Genomic DNA, 20376 nt, shown 5'->3' on the forward strand with positions numbered 1-20376 from the left:
CTTACTCGAATCAATTTTTTTTTAACTCAATAAGTAAAAAAAGAATACGAACGTGGGTCTCACTGATATATTTTTTCTCATAGCTGTATGAATTTGTCAATCATAACTAGGAGAAATACTTAGTTGGGCACAAACCCAAGAAAATACTTTTGAGTGTGTGCCTAAATACTTATTTTTCTTGGGTGTGCCCAAGTAGGAATATCTCCATAACAAGTACTTTCACTTTGTAACCTTCGCTCTGATACTATTAAGCATAACCTACTATGTCCTTAAAAAATTGTCTCGAAGTTTCAGGATGAAAACTCATAGATTAAGTAGGCTTTAAGTTTGATTAAGAGAAAAACTATTTGAGTTCATTTTTAAAGTTTGTTACTTCCAACCTCCGGTTCCGGTTCTAAATATAAGAGAAACTTTACTTTTTAGATTTATCGAGAATTTAATGTTTCTCTTATATTAAGGACTAGAGAGAATTGTTTGTAGATTGGTTGTTTTTTTGTCCAGGGTCGAATTTGAGGACCTTCAGCTCATTTTTTTAATTCTTAATTCAAACCCTTATATGTTCTTACGAAATTAATTGTATAAACTATAAACCATATTAATTGAACTATCCATCTTGTTTGAGTTAAAAAAAATATGGTTAATATTAATTGTTGTTTTTGTTCTTACAAAATTATTCAAATTACACTTCTTAATTCTTAAACAAGAGGTAATATAAGGTTATGGTGTTTTCTTGGCAAGTGTTTACTTTTACCAAAGTCTAATTTGTTAGTTAAAGGAATGATCCACCAATTGCACCATAAATTTCATTTTGTAAAGATATAAAACTTTACGATTAATGGTAATGTAGTCTCAATAAACAAAGTTTAAATCCGTTGATAATAGTCGTAAAATAAAATAGTCATTAATTAATAGATACACTTCAATTAATATTTTAGTAATCTTTCTTTCTCTAATTTTTTTAAAAAAAATAAGTTTGAGTGTTATTACGAAACTTGTGTTGAGAATTCCACGATGAATATGAAATCATTTAAACATAAATTACTGGTCCTAGTTTTCTCTCTTGAGATTTTTTTTCTCTCAAAGTACTCTTTCTCTTTTGTTCGTCGGAGATTAGTGTTTTAGGTTATTTTTTGTTTAGAATTATTCCTCTATATCTATTTTTTTTCTTTTTAATATAAATATAAATAATTGAACTTCAGAGGTAAATTTTTTTTTTTTTTTTTCGTTTTTTTAACCCGTAAATCGTAAGATCCTAAATTGTACAGGTGTATATTGTGGTTTCAAATCGTGCACCCGACTGATTACAAAAATAAATCTTGCCAAAGATAAAGAATGTATTCTTTTCTCATGTTCAACTACAAGAATATATGATATTTTATAGTTTTTCGGTTACATATTATTCTTTTCTCTCCTAAAAGCTCTAAAATCCTTTACTTTTTGTGTCATTGCATTATATTCGATAATCACATGCATTAATTCAATGAACTAGACAAATAGCATAATTAAACATAGCATTTGCACACCATTTCCTACAAGGAATCTAATTCACTAGAACTGTCTTTTCTCTAGTAAGATTACCGTTATAAATGATGAAATTTTCTACTAATTCAAGTGCCTCTAACTAACTCAATAGCTACTTGAAAAAATTGAGAAAATGATCAAAACATTACTTTTATGGTTATTTTTGTTGATCTCCATCCTCACTTTTTCAGCTCAAAAGATCATAGCCACTCCACAAATTGAAGGTTTTGGCACTTCAAAGCAACAAAGGGACCAAAAATGTAATTGAGTTTTTTCTTTGCTACTTTACTTTTTTCTTTTCTTATTTTATTTTGCATTAACTGTGTTTTAGTCTCCATAAATTTTCAAAATTTCATATTTAACCTCTAAGATATTTCAACTTTTAGTCTCTACATAATATTTTTTATAGTTCTACTGTTAAGCCAACTGGTGTTTAAATGATGAACGTTCTATGTGGCACTAGCAATGCCACATGAAAGTTTTAGTTATTTATTTTCACCATGTTCTTAAAATGTATTAATTAATAATCGAATAAATAAATGAATGCATTGTATACATGTATCATAACATAATCACATACAAATTGAACAAAAAGTTATTTATTTTGATAATTGATATTTTTTTCCTTGGTGGGTCATGTAGCCATGTATGGTATGATATTGGAATCAAGAAAACCATTACCAAGGACTCAAAGAACAAATCAAGGATTGCATATTGTTCAACATACAAAGATTTCAAAGAAAGCAAGGACAGTTTATGGGGGAGCCAATAATGTGAAGAGTCCACATAAGGGAAAAAGTAGTGCAACCACTAATTCAATCAAATCTTCATCCTTGTTTATGGTTGCACTAAGCCATCTCATTCTAGCAATGATTCTGATTGGTTGTTTCTTTTGAATTCCAAGGCTTTAATCTAGCCTATGAAAATTATACTATTAATAATTTTTGTTTATTAATTAATGTATGATTCAATTGTGAGAAATAAAGCAAATAATGTTTTATCTTGCCACCAACAACTTGTTACTTAGAAAATAAAAAACTTCCTTGTAAATGAATTTATGAAGTATCACTTTCCTTTACAAGGACTCTTCCAAGGCCTTCAAAAATCAACCATAGGTTAAGAGACATTCCCTTAAAATAGGGGAACTTCATGTACAGCTTCTTTTGAGTTCATCTGAAAAATAATTTTATCCAAGTGAAAATCATGCACTCATCCACCGAACAAATAGCGGAGAACCATTATGTTTTAGCAAGCATCAAACTCCGCATATAATCCCGAATACACACATGAACACCAACACAATTTTGTGAGTCCAAAAATATGCCTCAACATTTGAGCACTACGCCACCGATCCAATGGTTGTCAACCTTGCATCATAACGTGAGATGTAGCCTCTTGTGAGCCACACGACTATTCTTCTGCTTTTACATACTCCACATCAAGACTACAAATAACAAAGTTTTATTCTCTGAGTAATTGTGTAAAACAGAAAATACCAAATTCTGTAACTCGCCACCAACCATCATTGTATGTGATACCACAAACCAACCTCACACCAGCAAAGCTCATTGCTGGAGTAAAGGAAAAAAAAATATGCAATGTTATAACTTTTAAGAGGACTTGGTGCACTTTAGATTTATGATGAGTATGAAACTTGGTGGAATTGAGGTTCTGGCAAACTTATAGCCAATTCAAACATATATTTGACACCAGAGAGAATCGAACCTGAGACCTTGAGGAGGAGCACACTCCCAAGTCCCAAGCCAATACCACTAGACCAACCCAAGTGAGTTAATTCAAACATATATTTAAACTATCCATTCCCATTTCGTGGCACAAAACTTGTATACCCAATTTGATCCCTTAATTCATAGGACTGTATATACTTGATCTTTCACATTATCAATATTTCAAAATGATTTTTAGAATTGCAAAATGCTAATCAGATTCGTTTGTTTCTCTGTCTGGATTTCTTATGAAATATATCACTGACATTGTTTACTTAATTTCAAAAGCATCATCGATATTACTAACTTAACGTCATTATAATTCTTGTGAATATCAACAGATGGACGAATCTGATTAACATTTTACAATTTCAGGATCCTTTTGGAATATTGTTAATGTAAGAGACTAGGTTGATAAAATCCTAGAATTTCAATGAAAGACTAGAGAAAGTTTAGCCACAACAAATGAATCCTCCAAACCAAATACCTTACTCACATATAAAGCCGATTTAAGGTAAACAAATCAACCTATTATATTTTTTTAATAAAAAAATAAAAAAGGAAAGAGAGATGGCTCTACAGTACAAAGAAGGCAAAGAAACCAAAGTTGAAAATTATCAACTAAATTCTTGCCCTTCAAGTATCGTCTACTTGTGAATGGAATACAAAGCTTGGGAATGTTGTGGTGATGTCCCTGCTCAAACACGTGAAAATCGATATCAATATAAGAAAATGGCTGGTAATTCAGAAAAGTAATTCACAAAAATACGGAATGAAAAATTACTTGAGATATTGAAGGGTCATGTTCTTCAAAAGTGACGGATGGCGCAAAACAAGGTTTCTCCACTCCTCCTTGTCAATCTTGCCATCATGCTTTGTGTCTGCTTCCTCAAAAGTCTGAAGGAATCATCGAAAATTTAATGTCAACACTATCCAAGTAAATTTTCAAAAGAGACTCAAACTGTCGTATACAATTAGAAGTGCAAATGACAGAAGAACGAGGTAGCACCTTGTCGATTATGCTTTCTATAACATCGTCTGATAGATTCATACCAGATTCCGCAAGTGTAGCAACCACCATTTGCTTCACCTGTATAAAAATACAGACAAAAATCAGGCTTATCACAAACGAAGATCACAAAACTTAGAATTGGATATAAGAAAATGAAGTACCTCTTGTCTTTCGATAAAACCCTGTTGTTTGAGATCATATAGTTGAAAGGAAACTGAAATATGACATTACAATTGTTTAGTTCTCGTTTAATTAAAGAGAAGGATGATGAATGTAAATTAAAAATTGACTCCAAATGTGCATTCTACTTAAAATTTTAGAAGCTCAAGTACGACATACATTCAATCTTATCATCACTAGGGGCATTCGGATGGAAAACGGATAGGGCGCGAGCAAACTCTTCAAAACCCAATATCCCATTGTGCTTTGTGTCAAATAAATCAAATACCTAATAGAGTTAGAGAGAAGCTCGAGTGAGATACTAACACCACATGGAGTAATATGAATCAATCTTTAAACATGTTACAAAACAAGGAACAAAATAGAACGTTACAATAATATTTAAATCAGTCCAGAAAATGATTTTTCTTGAAAATGAGTGTGTAATAAAGAACATGTGAGAAACAAAACATATGAAGCGGATAGTATGCATTGTATATTAAGGCATAGGTCATATTACCCTAATTTGCATTGTGCACATACACTAAATTTTCCGGCAAAATAACCAACTTAAAATCCTATTATATATTTTGATCTTACTTCTTAGTTACACCTACAAACATACATGCACGCACTCATACGTAACCACACTTTTAAAATTCCCTTTGAGGTACAAGTTGATCAAAATTTCCATGATTCTTATATTCAATGAACTATTCAAGATATAGTATAGTCCACACGATATATAGGTGCCAGAAGTAAATTAAACCCCTTCCTAGATTGCCCATAAAATAACAGGAATCATGAAAATCCTAATAAAAAATATCAATCATGAATAGTTTATGGAGCATTCAATCTCAATCGATGATACAAATTTAAAACAAAGCCTCCTAATAAAAATATCTTCAGCAAGTATAAATCACAATGAGAAGTGAGAACTAACATAATAGCCCAAACTTAAAGATATTTGGACAAAAACAGATAAAATAGAAGGGAAAGCAATACCCGATCAGCAAACAAACTTTCTTTTTTATTCGTCTTGAACAATGCCAATTGAAACTCTTCCTGCAAAATGAGCTCTAAAATTGAATATAACATCTGATAGATATTTTAAAACTAAACCCTTCCAAAGAAAGAAAACAATGAAATTGAACGTTTTAAAAAATTGTCATATACATATAGAATGATAAATAAAACTTCAAATGTGACGTGTTTTCTTTCATTAAGAGAAGACGGCCAATCAATGAAATAAAATATGCCAAACGTAAGTTGTTCATTGACAAAGTTGACAAACCTTGTTAATCAACCCATCATCAATTACAGCACTGCTGATCTTTTTGAAGAGCTCATACAATGCTTCTATTTCACTAACACTGACTGCATATTAAAACAAATAGCCACTTTCAGTACAAATATTGCATATTTATTTCAAAAACAGTAGCGTGAAAGGTAATAGAATCAGTAAAACAAAGAAATAGAAAATCACATATTTTTTGTAAAAATAGAATTAGCAAGTAATGAATCAATAGAATAAAGTAATGTTAAATGGCATACACACTGTCTCCCTTGCAAGAAGTTCAGGATCTTCAAGGCCTCTTGACTGGTTATATAAATCAATGTCACAACAACGTAATGCAGAAGCGAGTAAAGACTTAACTCCCTCTAAGCACTGCAACATGATATCTCTTGTGAATCAGAATGCTCCATAACTGTTCGACGAATAAATCAGTTAGATACTCTACTTAGTTCATTCATTCATCATAAAGTCATTGAAAGTAGGCATGTGAAAGCGAACCTTTTAACCATTTCCAACTTCAGGGGACCAATCCCAAATAGCTGCGAAAGTTGAAAAATAACAATCAGAACAAAATCGTATTGCAAAATTGAAATAAACAACTGTCAATCAGACCATCACTGTTAGGACTTAAGCACCTGAGGAGAGCCCAACCCAAAAGACTAGTCCAATATAGGTGGGAGAGCCTCCTGGCTTAAGGACGACATTGAGCACTTTGATATACTCGATGTGGGACTCCTAACAATCACATTCCGATATCATAAAGTGCTCAAATTGAAAACACAACAGCATAACAAGTTTAATATTTTAACCATGAAATTGCTATATTATCCATAATAAAAGTATCAGCATTCGAAAGGCATGAATTTCACATTGCTCTCTCTTCCTTTCTCTCTGAAAAGCATGACATTGTGTGCATAAATATGATCAGCCGCTCCTTAAAATCGATTCAAGATAGAACCACACGCACACGCAAAATAACAATAGCAACTACAAGCAAGCCTTATATTTAGATTTGTGGAAGGAGGTGAAATGAAATCATAATAGGATGGAACAATTTTTTCCTATAAATATTCAAACAATATAATAATAACTTTGTTATATTCCACTCCATTTCAATCCGTTCGATTCCATTTTATATCTGAAATCCAAAATAATTCAACAAGATGGGGCAAGACTATAAAAAACCAAAATCTCAAAAAAAACCTCAATCTATAAAGTATAAACCACAACAATCACATGTCTCTACTTCATCCAATCCACTGTAATAGCCGATACACATCGATGATGGATCCATAACTCCACACCCAAATTCACAGAGAATTCAATAGCCTAATAATCAACATCCGATCTATAAACCACAGCAATCACATGTCTATACTTCATCCAATTCTAACCAAAAGGATTCAAATTGCAAAACATTTCACTTTCACATACCCCTTTAACATATACATGAAAAATTCATCGATCTATATACACCAACAATAAATCAAAATCAAGAAACACATAAAAAAAAATGAAATTTACAGAAAACACAAGAAGCCCACATGAAAATACACGATAAAATGATCCATAGCAGTAGAATATAAGATTAATAAGCAATAAGGTGAAGTGGGTGAGGAAAAAAATGAAACCTTGTTGGAGAATGAGCAGAAGATTTTTGGGGTTGAGATGATTGGGAGGAATCTTTGTGGGAGTGAGACGAAAGTGATATGGTCGATGACAGACAGATGATAGAGTACAACCCACACAACTTTTTACCACAACAACAGCATCATTGAATTTTCATAAGTTAACCTCAAAAAAAAAAAAAAGAATTTTCATAAGTTACTAGTTTAAATACAAGGACATTGGCACGATTCATTGAATTTTATTTGATATTTAAGTTTGTCATTATTATATTATGGTAAAAAATGTATATAGAATAAAATATTTAAAAATTTGTTATTATATACTATTGTTAAAATATAAGTAAAATTATTATGCTATTTTTTGTAAAACTTATTAAATGGATAAATTTGATTATAATTATCAATGACAAATTATTCAATTTTTAATGTATTGTCACAAAAAAAATTATCTGTCACAAATAATTGTCCCGTATATATTTTTTAATAAAAAAATAAAAATTTGATTAGGAAAATTTGACTATTTTATTCTTATTTTTATATTTCTATGATCTATTTTATTTTTATTTTTAAGCATATAAATTTTTTTATTGGATTTTTTCTTATATTCTTTTTATATATTTTTTTATAAAATTTTAGTAAGATTGTTGAGTTGATCGTATTCATCTCATTTGTTGCTACTTTTATGCTATAGATCGTTTTATTTTGTTTTTATCTATGATTTGTTTTATTCCTATTTTTAAGCATATTCACTTTTTTTATTTAACTTATATTCTTTCTATATATATGTTTTTTATTTATTTATCTGATAGTCTTTCTATTTTTTTTTTTATATTTTTTTTAGCGAAATTACAATGAAGGATATAAAACTTGGAACATGGTTAAAAACAATAAGGATAATTTAGGAATTTTGGTGGTAATCGATTTTAATATATTAGTAATAATAATAGATATAGGGCATTGTATGATATTCACATTCATCCCGTTGAATAAACATGATATCCATATTCGCTTCATATCTGTGCCGGTATCTGTTAAGTGGGTAATTTGTGGGTTTTTAGGTATTCGTAGATATTCATGGATGATAAATTTTTAAATATTCATACATTTTATTTTCATTTTAATAACAATCACCACATTCATTTTCCTTCTTTTTACCAAAACTTAATATAATATCCATATATTTCTCTTTAAAAAAAAAATACATACATTTCTAACTAAAATAAAGTTCATCACAAAGTTACGTGTAATATTGTATTAAATAATTTTCTTATTTATTAACGGATACGGATATCTGCGGGTGCAGATACCATTAAATTCACATTTGCATCCATTAAGTAATGGATAGTTGAAATATCCATTTATTTCATCTGAGAATATCCATGAAATTATCAGCTTCATGCCCGTGGCGGATTTTATCCTCAGATATCCACGGGTATGGATATTTTTGTCATCCCTTATATCAAGAAAAAAGGTAATTTTAACATGCATTAACAAATTAGTTTTTTTACCCTCTCTATAATTCTCTCTCTCTCTCTCTCTCTCTCTCTCTCTCTCTCTCTCTCTCTCTCTCTCTTTCCCCTCTCTATAACTCTCTCTTTCTCCCGTCTCTCCTTCTTTAAATTATATTTCAGTCAAATAGGCTCCTTGATTTTAGTCAATTATGGCGTGTATCATGATGAATTACCCCCCCCCCGACGTGGTGTGACGTTGGCAGATGCCACATATCCAGTTGGCAACCACATCATCAAAACATATGAAGTAAACGGAGTATATGGATATTTGATAGAAGTCTTACAAATTCAGGGGTGTATATGAATTCTAAAATTTCAGGGAATATTTGACATTTCACTCTAATGATAAGGGTATCCATCAGTTGTCATGGGAGAGATTAGCATGTGCTAGAGAGGAATGAGGCTTAGGCTTATGTGATTTTAAAGCTTTTAATATGTCTATTGTGGCAAAACTAGGTTGGAAAAGTAGGATAAAGTCAGAGTCATTAGCAAAGATTTTCAAATCTTTACTCTAATCCTAGTTATATGTGGAGAAGTCTATGAAGATCTTGTAATGTACTCAAACTTAGCTGGAGTATTGGTTATAGAAGTAAAATTAAGGTGATGGAGGATCCTTAGTTAAGGGGTCAGACGTGGATAAGTGAGTGCATCACAATCCTAATGTGTCTATAATATTTTGTGTGAACAATGTGATGCGATAAAGTAGTGAGACTTGTATAGAATCTTTAATTTATTTAAACATGATGCAACAAATGAAATACTGGTTGTACCGTTGCTTAGAGAGGTGTAGGAGGATATATTAGTGTGACAAGAAGAGCAAAGCGGGAAATATACGATAAAGTCCGATTATCGATTTTTGATGCAATAGCATAAAAAGGGAGATGACGAGGAACAATTTGAAGTTGGAAATGTAATGTTGATGTCAGTTTTCACAATGACAGACAAATTATAAGTGGAGGATGGTGCATTCGGACGATGTTGGACAATTCATACCTGCAAGAACATATTGGATAATAGATGTTTATTCAATTCTTGATGCAGAGACGTTAACTCTTTTAGAGGCTATGAAAATAACTTGCAATATGAACTTGGAGCATAATATTATATGCGAAAGTGATTCACAAATTGTTGTTGGAAGGAGTGTTTTAGTCTTTAGCATACTTATTTCTAATATTAAGAGTTTGTTACTTTTTAATTTCATCTTTGAAGTTTGTAAAAACAAATTGTTAGTTTAGTTTAAATTTTGAAAATAAATTTTGCTTACAAAATAATTTTTGTCCACGTGGCTTTCTCCTTTGGTGGCACGTCAAGATAAAATCCGGCAAGTAGCCCGACCCGACCCGTATCTTGTTCCTGGTTTGCTTTTGAAATTTGGTCAGACTCAGAGATTAAAAATAAATCGCCTAAAATAAAAAAAGAGATTAAAAAAATCATCTTAACATTGCAAACCCTAAAAATCGAAGCTTTTTTCGTTTGCAGTTTCTTCCACAGAGTTCGCCTCAAAGGGTTTCTTCAATCCTGCTGAAATTCGAACACGGAATCGTATGGGGAACAGAAAAGAGCGTCGTCGTGCTGCTCACACCAACGCTGGTCGCAGAGTCAAACTTGATCTTTTTGCGGAACCCTCCGGTATTTGCTCTCTCCTTTATTTACCACTTTTTTTGCTCAATTGTTTTATTTTATGCTTGATTTTTCGATTTGATTTGAATTCAGAAATCCTAATTTGTTCCATATTTGAAATTTGAAATATGAAATATCAATTGTGTTCAAATTTCCACTTTTTCTGGAGTGATTTTCACAATTATGATTTTTTACGGAAAAAGTTTTCATGGATGAATAGTTGAATTGTATTTCATGTGACTTGTAATGTAATATTGTTTTTTTTTTTGGTGAAGTAGTGAGTGGCTAGAATTTCACCTTTTTAAAGCGGGTGCATTGGGTTCGATCCCCATCCTCCATATTACTTGCAATGTCCCTTCCAACTGAGCTATGCTTATATGTAGAACTGTTCGTGGTATTATGAGATTTAATTTATCAAATAAGGGTCATGCTAAACGGTGCCCCTGACACTAGTTAAGTATACTAAAAAAGGAAACAAATGATAAAGTTAATGATGCAAGAGAATAACTTTTTACATCTTTAAAGCATTGAATGCACAATTTACGAGATAAAATTTTCGTATTTGTATCCTTAACTAGTGCTGGGGGCACTGTTTAGCATGAGTAATCATACACATAATATCATTTACTTAATACTGTGATATTCTTGTATGTATTAGTATGCAAGTGACTTTTAAAATCTCATTTTGTCTTATGTATGCTTTCCATGATTTTCAGTTAACGTGCGTGTTTTCTGTTTGGTTGTGTGTTTCATCATAATTTTTTTGTTGAAAGATAAGGTGTATTAAGTTACTTTATATTTTCTTCTTTTAAATGTTTTTGTCCTGGACCTAGGAAACACCTACAAACATACAAGAATATCACAGTATTAAGTAAATGATATATGTGACGATTAATCATGCTAACTTTTAAAAGACGTGTTTTTAATTTTTTTTGCTATATTGCTATGTCCATGTTGTACCGGATCTCTGTCATGTTTGTGCTTTCTAGTTGTTGACAAACAAGTGAGTTTTTATGATAGAGACCTGATTAGAGGTCTTAAGTAAGAAAAGGGATATTATGCAATAAAGAGTGTGGTAAGAATATGAGTAATTAATGAGTGGGGTACAGTCCTTAGTTGGCAAGTTTGTATGCTTTAGTAGTATAAATAGTGAGGTGAGTGAATAGTAGAGCCGTAGAGGGTTTGGAAGATTATAGTTTGTTGTGGACAGTTGTCATCTTGCCTCTGTAGGAGCTTTGCTTTGTGGGCATTAGGATATTCATCCTTTTGCATTTACCTTTCATTTTCAGAAATAATACACTGTTTTCCAGTATTTGTGCATTTTAATCCATTTCTTCTATAGTAATTGCTGTATTTTCGGGTATGCAACATTTTACACCCGACAAGATTCGTATTATATCTGCATTCCATTTGGGCCAATTTATGTCTTTGTCTTCGTATCATATATGTGTCAGAAATAATTGCTACAATACTCCAGATTATATAGATGACTTATGGTGTAGGATTATTAGATCTTAGGTCGGTATATCTGTTATATGTTGCTTTCTCATCTCAGTTTTATACATTTCTAGGAGAATTGGGTGGCTCAACTATACATGGTGATGCTGGAGGAGATACTGATTCACAACAGCATGATGGTTTAGCCAATTCACCCTCTTCTTCAGGTGGGTTCTGTCAGTTTTCTTCAAAAGGACTATATTTAGAGGACATGAGTGATCAACATTAAATTGGTGGAAATATGGAATATATATACGAGACATATTTTGTTCTGTTGTTTGCCCCAAGAAACTGTTCTCAGATTGTAGGGCTGCTGAGGTCTTGGGAACATTCATTTCTGATGAGGTCGGCCCTGCCACATTGAAATATGAATGACTCCCAATCATTTTCCCTCCTTTTTGGCAGCTTCAAGGGATTTCCGAGGTTCAGGCGGTAGAAAGTTTTATTGGTTCGTATGTTTCTGTCTTTATTTGCTTAGTGGCTTGCTGACGTTTCCTATCTGTAACAGGTGACACTGATGATACAAGCTACAATGCTTGTGAATCTATACACATCTTTCAATTTTTTTTTTATCTCTTTTGCTATTTGTATATAATTATTATCATTTTGGCTTTCTTTTTAAATACTATTTCCTTTATATGGTTAATATCTAGCCTTTTGTAATTCTGACATGCTAGTTTTTGTCTTCAGGTCAACAATCACAAAATCCCCTCTTGTTACTTGGGCAATATAGTGATGATGAAGCGGATGAGGGATCAAGCAAAGGGCCTAATGATACAAAGGTGCATAGCCATGAAGAGGTATTAATTATACCACCTTCATATATTTTCTAAAGCACAAGCTTGATGTTTTCATACCAGATATGCATCTGATTTTCGTGTTTGTACTTGGCTTTGTTGTGATGCTCTTGATTTTTGTTCATATTTGTCTAGCACCATCTAATAGTAGTTGCACAATCATTTATACAAATATTAATTGCACAATTTGATATTTGATATATAGATTATATTCCGGTGCTATGTGATAATTAAGGTCAAATTGTTTGTGTATTAGATGTGTATAATACTTTATCTAAAACTGACTAATATTTATGTAGTACTTATACCGGGTGTTCTATTTTTGTCAGGCTAACAGTGCACTTGGTGAAGGATCTAATGACCTGGATATCAGTGTCTCTGTAGATTCTGTTGCTCAGAATAATGGACATCAGGATACAATGCAAAATAAAACCTCAATGGATGTTGAGTACAGTGAAAAAAATGAAAGTGATGTTGCTTTTGGTAACTTGCAAAATGAAATGGTTTCCAAAGATCAAACAAATGCTTTGGAAAATTTTGATGAACGAGATGGAAATGGTATCAGTTCAGGATGGAAGATGGTGTTGCATGAAGAAAGCCAACTTTATTACTACTGGAATGTTGAAACTGGGGAGACTTCATGGGAAGTGCCGCAGGTTTTGGCTCAAGCTGATCATATGACTAATGACCCTTTACCTCTTGATTCTGCTAATGACAAAACAGATAGTGCTACAGTTATTGTGGATAATTCCAACATGCTTTCAGCTGCGATGCTTGGTGCCTCTGCTGCTTTCACAATTAATGGCACCGTGGAATCCTTAGCGCCTTTGCATAAAGATTTGCATGATCACGACGGCCAAATGAATGGACATAGTGTTGAATGTACACATGAAAATCAGGGTTCTAATGTTCATGGAGATGATTTGATAAAAAATGACGACCTCACGAGTTTATCTTATGGCGGAGATCATTCAACAGTTTCCAAATCCAGTGTTGAAAAACAGCAAGTGGAAATTGATTTTCCTTCTCATCTTGTCCAACAGAGTGAGTGTTTGTTAGAGAAGCTGAAATCGCTGAAAAAGTAAGCATTTAGCTTCAGCTGTACTGCATCATTTGTTTATGATATGTTGCTTAACTATTTATTTGTTGAAGAACTTGTTTCTCCCATACTTAAATAATTAATGGCGTAATCTACAGGTCAAAGGGAACGCTGCCTGGCCAGGATTCTTTGTCAAATTATATGTTAGAGATTGAGATTAGACTTTCTGATTTCAAGTCACTTGCATCCTATGGATCATCTTTGCTTCCATTTTGGGTGCACTCTGACCGGAAGATTAAAGAACTTGAAAGTTTAATCAATGATGAATTGTTGCAAACTGATAAAGCTGCACATGATGAAGTCGAGGATAAACATGTACCTGTCACTGCAGAATTGACCGAGCAACATAATGGTGTGGGCCAGGAGTCTGAAGTAGACCACAACGAAAGCAAAGACAGTTTTCTTACTTCTGAAGTTTCTAATGGATATCAGGCTGATGCTTCAGCAGTAGCTTTAAAGGATGTGAGGGATAAATTTTCCTCCGATGCTCAGTACATTCCATTGTCTATTCCGACTGCTAGTCATATGGAAACAAGTCTAGAAGTCAACACACAAATTGAAGCAACTATAAATCCTGAGGAATCAACACATGAAGATGTGTATAATGCTGGGGAAGATGTCGATATGGATGTTGACATGGAAGTTGAAGATACGAATTCCTCAGAAAATACTACTGTCATTGATGCATCAGTTGCAAATGATTCTGTGCAAATAGACCAATCATTTCAGCCAAATCCACTTATTGAATATCATTCTTTGTTGCCCGAGGACACGTTTGTTGTGCCTCCTCCTCCTGAAGATGAATGGATCCCTCCACCACCCCCAGATAATGAGCAAATGCCTCCACCTCCGCCGCCTGGTGATGATCTGATGCCTCCTCTTCCGCCTGGTGATCCCCTAGCAACTTGCTATCATGTTATCCCATCATACACAGAGACAGGCCAACCCCTTTCGTATGCTCAATATAATCCATCTTATCTTGGCGCTAGCTCTGAGTATTATGGTCAGACAGCTGCTGAAGTCCCACCCAGTAATATGTATGGACAAATTCCTATGCCACCTACACACCTCTACTATAGTGCAGTTCCTAACATATATAGTGAAAGTTCTCAAGTTATGATCAATCCGGCAGATCCTGCTGCTTATTATGAGGCTCAAGATGGTACGTTAGTATTGTTTCCAGCATATGAGTAGTTAATGATGTTTCATTTTTTGTTTACTGTGAATATTTATCATAGTTATTGTCTTGTTCTTGTAACAATCGTTTGTTTTTGCATTTCAGGAGCTGGTTTGAAACCCCCACCTGATATCAATATTGGTGATTCTGGTGTTGGTGGGGATGATGACAAGGTCTCTAATGATATTCCGTCCACATCAACTTGCATCCACGATCCTGCAACTGTTTCAGCTGATGCTAGTGTTTCATTGCCACGAACTACTACTGAAGCTGGTGCAGACAAGATCACCCCATCATTAGCTGCTAAAGCACAAACTAAAGGTAAATATTATGGGATATTTTGATGTTACTGGCTAGATCATCCTGCTTCAATTTTAGCTGTTAATGAAGTTGTGGAAGCCTGATTTATACTTTTTTTGGCTATCTAAGAGTTTTATAACATATAATTCGATGGGTCCAGTAACATTAGTGGTGTTACTTGTTAGCATGCCTTTTCTGGGTGTTGAGGTCAATTCGTGCATGTAATTATTGAATCCGTCTACTCCATATGGTGAAAATGTAATTATTGAATCAGTAAACTCCATATATGTCGACAAATTTTTTCGTGGTATCTATGAATTACAACTCGAATTTTGCCATCAATTTAATCAGACTAATTTTTAACCTCAACATGTTTTTCAGGAGGTACAGTTATACCCTAAAAATGTAAGGAAACCCTATTTTTTTCCCAAGAAATAGATCTGGGATTAAGTTAAGGACTCAAAATATGAAAGTAGAAGCCTCTGGTCATAAATTTGTGAATTGAGCATCTATACATTTGTTCTGGTTGCATTTATTTGTTCTTCCTTAAGTTTTAAATGTAAATGTTAAATGCCCTTCATAAATCTACCAACTGTACTGCAATGCACGGGTACTTACTTTCCTCATCTTTTTCTCAGTTGTCCGAACTAGAAAACGGGCAGTTGCAGTTGGGTCTTCATTGAAGTCAAATAAGAAGGTTTCAAGTTTGGTGGACAAGGTAGGTTTGCTGCTTACAATTTTTTTTTCTTCAGATTTTTGTAGTTCTTTTGATATCATGCCCTGGGCTGTTTTCTATTCGGTGTAATATTCTTTTAGTTTCTAATGTTTGACTTTTGAACATTATTTTCTGTTTATTGTTATTTCTAGTGGAAGGCAGCCAAAGAGGAGTTACTTGAAGAGGAAGAACCTGAGAGTGTGTTTGAGGCCTTAGAAAGAAAGCGCCAAAGGGAAATAGAGGTTTGCATGGAGAATTACCTTTGTATACTATTTTGCAAATTGCAAATATCCAATTTTGTTTCTGACGTTTATTTCATTGCAGGAGTGGTGTGCAAAGCAAATTGCAAGTGGAGAGGCTAAAGACAATGCTAATTTTCAACCTTTAGGCGGTGATTGGTATGGGCCTACAAAGACTTGTTAATTTGATATCCACTAAGATTCTTACTTATAGACAAACAATGAGATGTTCCTTGTTTTATGCAGGCGAGAGAAGGTGAGACGCAAGAGGGCAAAAGCAGCAAAGGAAGCTGTTGGGAAAGTGGAAGTTGCAATTGAGAACAGTAGCCAAAAGAAGCCAGATATTGTGGAACTTTCCAAGGGTCTCCAAACTAATTGGCAGGTGTGTTTCATGGGTCCTTTTGTATTGCTCCATTTGAATGGGGAAATCTCTTGTACTTTATTAGATTGTGAAGTGCTTCAACTTATGTCGTCACTTTTTAGCAAGCTTTTTGATGATGAAATATGATTTGAGGAAGCTGGGTTGAATTGAAAGAGTGGTACTTTGGAGGAAGCTTTTTTATGATAGAAAATGATACTCCTTCAAGGAAAATATTAGCAATACACAATTACGATATATGTATATCCTTTTATCTACATAGCCGACCTTCACCTCGCCCAGTCTTGAAACTCACTTTTGACGTTGCTACTGTATTTTGTGCAAGAGGGTAGGATATGTGGCTAGGCACAATTCAAGAGTATTGATATTTGATGTTCACTCTTGTCTGTTTTGAACTGTGATATTAGTGGATAGATATTTTGTTCTTATCTATTTTTACTTGCCTTTCAGGCTTATTGGGATGAGGCCTCAAAGAAGGTTTATTATGGTAATGTTATCACATCAGAGACGACATGGACCCGGCCAATGAGATGAGCACTGAAAATTTTAAACACTCACATCTGAGAAGTCATGGACCCGGCCAATGAGATGAGCAATATATATGTTAGGAATGGCTAACTTGGGGTTTAAATGTTTAGAATATTCTGTTTCTCTTTCTGAGTATACTATCTTCTGGTTTTAGATGGTTTAAGGGTTTATTAGATATCCATAGTGCATGAGTTGCACTTGCATTTTTGGTTTGTTGTTACTGTGCTTTTTTTAGTAGCACCAGTGTGAGCATTGTTATTCTACGAAGGGAATAAAACTGTATTTAGTTCATAGAAATCATTAACTAGTAAGCATGGCACTTCAACACGCTTGCAAGTAATTTGGATAAAAATTTGTGACATTCAAGTATGATGCTTGGGAATAATACAGTCAAGATCAATGTCGAGAATTACTAAATTATTTAACTTGTATACTTATAAAAAAACTTCAAATAGTATTGTTCATAGATTAATTTTGAGGTTGCTGGACATGACGAATCTTATAGTAAATCATCATCCTATGCTGAACATGGGCATCCCAGATTGCTTCGTTTGGAGCAGTAGTTTTAGGGGTGACTCGCTTCATAGTTCAATTCATACTCTTGCTATGCTCCACCATAGAAATCTCTCAATCCAACATTTGTTCCAGATGTCCCGGTGTTTAAACAACAGTTGCATTGTCTCGAAGATTACCCAAATGCTACCTGAATTTGGGATGCTATTGGTTTTTGGAATGACGCTTTTCTTAGTGAGACGAGTTTTGATATTTGGCTGAATAATAAATTGAAGGCTCATTCTAGGGTGGGTGAGCTTTATGGGTCTCCTACCGTATTATTCACCGTTAGATTGTAAAGTTCTAAGGTTGTTATGATGCACCATCACTACCTTATATGTGACAGGAATTAAGTATCAATTAATAGTTTATTTTAAATAATAGTTTATTTTATGTCATTTTACATTTTTATCCTTTAGGGTTGTATTTAAAGGCATTGTGCCTCACTTTGAAAATCAATCAATGAATGAATGAACAATTATCTTCTTCTCTCAAAACTCTCTCATTTATGTTTGTATAATCTTATTTGTATCGAATTCTATTCAATTCGTTAGAATTCCTACTTTGAGACTTGATTCTATCGGTTTCGTCCCTAGAATCTAATTTATCCGTTACAATTGGTATCTAGAGCATTCGATTCAGCGCTAATGGGTGCAAAATACAAATTGGTGAAAATTTGTAGTGTTGAGGAAGCTGAAGAAAAGATGGAAATGGGTATATGTTTCATATGTGATAAACCTTTTTCTGTGGAATATCAATTGCATCATCACACAAATATTCAAATGATAATGAAGGAAAATGAAGAAGAAACTGAACTGGATAGTGGTTCTAAATCTGCAGAAGCTTATTCCCTCACCACCAGAACCACCATAGTTCCTTCTAAATCACAAGGTATGGATACATTCAACCACAACACAAATGTTCATGAACCAGAAACAGACGAGCAAATTCAGAAAACCCCTAGTTCAACCACAATTCCACCAAAATCTCCTTCCCTCACCAATTCAACTATGTTTTCCGTCGACCCATTGAAGTTCGGTGACAACGACACTGATAAATTGCACGATAAAGACAAAACCATGAAAATCAACACGAAAATGGAGTGTCTCGACGAAACCTCGTCTGTCTCAAGCGATGGTTACGACACCCACTGTGTTCTCCCTGTTTCGATTCCGACAATAATTCCGCTGCCGGAACCACCAGACAAGGTTGTCGCCTCAGTTTCATCAAGAAACATCCACCGAGCTGCTATTGAGGAGAGTTCGCCAAAGACCAACCACCGAGACTCCACGACATGTGAGAATCCATTGCAGTTACAGGCAAGACTCACACCAACATGTAAGATGCAGCTATCATGGTTTTGGGTAAGGGAGTTGAGAATGGAAGACCCAATATTGGATTGGGAAAAGATGAAACGTTCCATGTCTGATGGGTTGCTTCTCAAGACACCAAAGAACAACAATTCAAGTGTCACAATGAGAACATTACTTCCAGATTCATCACGGGAAACATATTTGTTTGATAAAGAAATGCTTCTAGCAAGAATACCGTTCACACAGTGCAGCAATACGACTCCGACACCACCGCCAAAACCACCATATCAGTATTTTCAGAGGAAGAAATTGTTATTCCAGGTTTTTCACTACCATTTTCTTATTAAAGGTTGTGATTCTAGCTGTGTTTGGATGTATTATGATGAAATGGAAAAAGGGCTTTTAAGAGGAATGTGGATTTATATATTGAATGGTACAAATTTGTTTATATATTGTGCTTACCATGATCCACTTGAAGACCATGATTATCCCCTCCAAGTGTTTGATCAAATGCCAAAGAGTATGGTGACAGTTTGGGTTGCCTCCCCTACTGTTGAGTGCACTAGTAATGGACCTGAATTTGTTGATTTTGATTTTTCCAAAGGCATGAATAGCATGTGTATTAGTCCTGGTAACTATACCTTATTCAACATGTTGTTGAGCTTGTACTATTTGGAGTTTTGCTGTTTTGGAAGACACACTCAATTTGTAGATAAAAAAACTATGCAGTTTATTTTAGAATTAGAGGTTGTGAAACGTCCAGGTGATTATGAAGATGATTTTAACATAAATGGAGATGGATGTTGTCTTTATAGCATGAGTGGGACCTTACATTGCTGTGATAGGTGTCCTGCTAATTATAATTCAAGGTGCATAGGTGGGATGAAGACACATTTAACAGAAGTGGCAAATCAATTGGCAAGAGCTCTAAGTATGTCATGTTATGAGCATTTTACTTTATATCATGAAAGGAGTTACTGCATATCACAGGATGAAAATGAGGGTGGTTATGCTTTGAACAACCAAAAGAATAATGATGGAACAACATATGTCATCATTCATGTTAATGATAAAGTTTTTGTTTCCTATGATTTCATTGACAAATACTATCAATTTACAGTTCAGTACCAAACAAATAACAAGGTTTTAGAGGATGTTGGTGCTGCCGTTATTGACAGAAATATAATTCCTATTGATGTTCATGTTAGAGAAGTTGATCTTGCTGCTCAAAATTTTCTACTCCAAGACCCTAGGTATGTAGAAGTTTATATGAATTATGCTTCGGATTCTTTTTCTACTTGGCTC

The 20376-nt window shown here is 33.8% G+C and overlaps 3 protein-coding genes across 6 annotated transcripts; 2 read left to right on the forward strand and 1 right to left on the reverse strand.

Moving 5' to 3' along the window:
* Positions 1-1483: 1483 nt before the first annotated feature.
* Positions 1484-2715, forward strand: LOC123912879. The gene is made up of 2 exons (XM_045963461.1): positions 1484-1781; positions 2164-2715. The coding sequence occupies exons 1-2, from the start codon at positions 1655-1657 to the stop codon at positions 2415-2417; spliced, it is 381 nt and encodes a 126-aa protein (XP_045819417.1). The 5' UTR covers positions 1484-1654; the 3' UTR covers positions 2418-2715.
* A 999-nt stretch (positions 2716-3714) lies between these two features.
* Positions 3715-7513, reverse strand: LOC123912878 (calcineurin B-like protein 3). 2 transcript variants are annotated; one of them, XM_045963459.1, is made up of 10 exons: positions 7348-7513; positions 6215-6255; positions 5974-6128; positions 5714-5796; positions 5425-5484; positions 4600-4708; positions 4422-4474; positions 4258-4338; positions 4033-4145; positions 3715-3942 (listed from the first exon to the last, which is right to left on the reverse strand). In XM_045963459.1, exons 3-10 carry the CDS (start codon positions 6095-6097, stop codon positions 3885-3887), a joined length of 681 nt encoding a protein of 226 aa, XP_045819415.1. In that variant the 5' UTR covers positions 6098-6128; positions 6215-6255; positions 7348-7513; the 3' UTR covers positions 3715-3884. The 2 variants fall into 2 exon arrangements, with proteins under 2 accessions (XP_045819415.1, XP_045819416.1); XM_045963460.1 differs by lacking the exon at positions 7348-7513 and adding an exon at positions 6352-6651.
* A 2720-nt stretch (positions 7514-10233) lies between these two features.
* On the forward strand, positions 10234-17637 carry LOC123912880. 3 transcript variants are annotated; one of them, XM_045963462.1, is made up of 11 exons: positions 10234-10484; positions 12047-12139; positions 12663-12772; positions 13099-13850; positions 13967-15030; positions 15151-15366; positions 15984-16063; positions 16213-16302; positions 16385-16458; positions 16546-16681; positions 17129-17637. In XM_045963462.1, exons 1-11 carry the CDS (start codon positions 10400-10402, stop codon positions 17210-17212), a joined length of 2784 nt encoding a protein of 927 aa, XP_045819418.1. In that variant the 5' UTR covers positions 10234-10399; the 3' UTR covers positions 17213-17637. The 3 variants fall into 3 exon arrangements, with proteins under 3 accessions (XP_045819418.1, XP_045819419.1, XP_045819420.1); XM_045963463.1 differs by having other exon boundaries at positions 10429-10484; positions 12047-12420; XM_045963464.1 differs by lacking the exon at positions 10234-10484 and having other exon boundaries at positions 12052-12480.
* Positions 17638-20376: the final 2739 nt, after the last annotated feature.

This window comes from Trifolium pratense, linkage group LG3 (genome assembly GCF_020283565.1).
Source record: "Trifolium pratense cultivar HEN17-A07 linkage group LG3, ARS_RC_1.1, whole genome shotgun sequence".
NCBI classification, from domain to species: Eukaryota; Viridiplantae; Streptophyta; class Magnoliopsida; order Fabales; family Fabaceae; genus Trifolium; species Trifolium pratense.

Excerpts from the sequence above, each read along its gene's own strand:
- LOC123912878 (XM_045963459.1), bottom strand. The coding sequence starts at position 6,097 with ATGTTGCAGTGCTTAGAGGGAGTTAAGTCTTTACTCGCTTCTGCATTA. Across the intron at positions 4,475-4,599 it reads TAGTGATGATAAGATTGAAT|TTTCCTTTCAACTATATGAT; the intron begins GTATGTCGTACT and ends GTCATATTTCAG. Across the intron at positions 4,146-4,257 it reads TAGAAAGCATAATCGACAAG|ACTTTTGAGGAAGCAGACAC; the intron begins GTGCTACCTCGT and ends TGATTCCTTCAG.
- LOC123912879 (XM_045963461.1), top strand. The coding sequence starts at position 1,655 with ATGATCAAAACATTACTTTTATGGTTATTTTTGTTGATCTCCATCCTC. Across the intron at positions 1,782-2,163 it reads GCAACAAAGGGACCAAAAAT|CCATGTATGGTATGATATTG; the intron begins GTAATTGAGTTT and ends TGGGTCATGTAG.
- LOC123912880 (XM_045963462.1), top strand. The coding sequence starts at position 10,400 with ATGGGGAACAGAAAAGAGCGTCGTCGTGCTGCTCACACCAACGCTGGT. Across the intron at positions 13,851-13,966 it reads AAGCTGAAATCGCTGAAAAA|GTCAAAGGGAACGCTGCCTG; the intron begins GTAAGCATTTAG and ends CGTAATCTACAG. Across the intron at positions 15,031-15,150 it reads TTATTATGAGGCTCAAGATG|GAGCTGGTTTGAAACCCCCA; the intron begins GTACGTTAGTAT and ends TTTGCATTTCAG.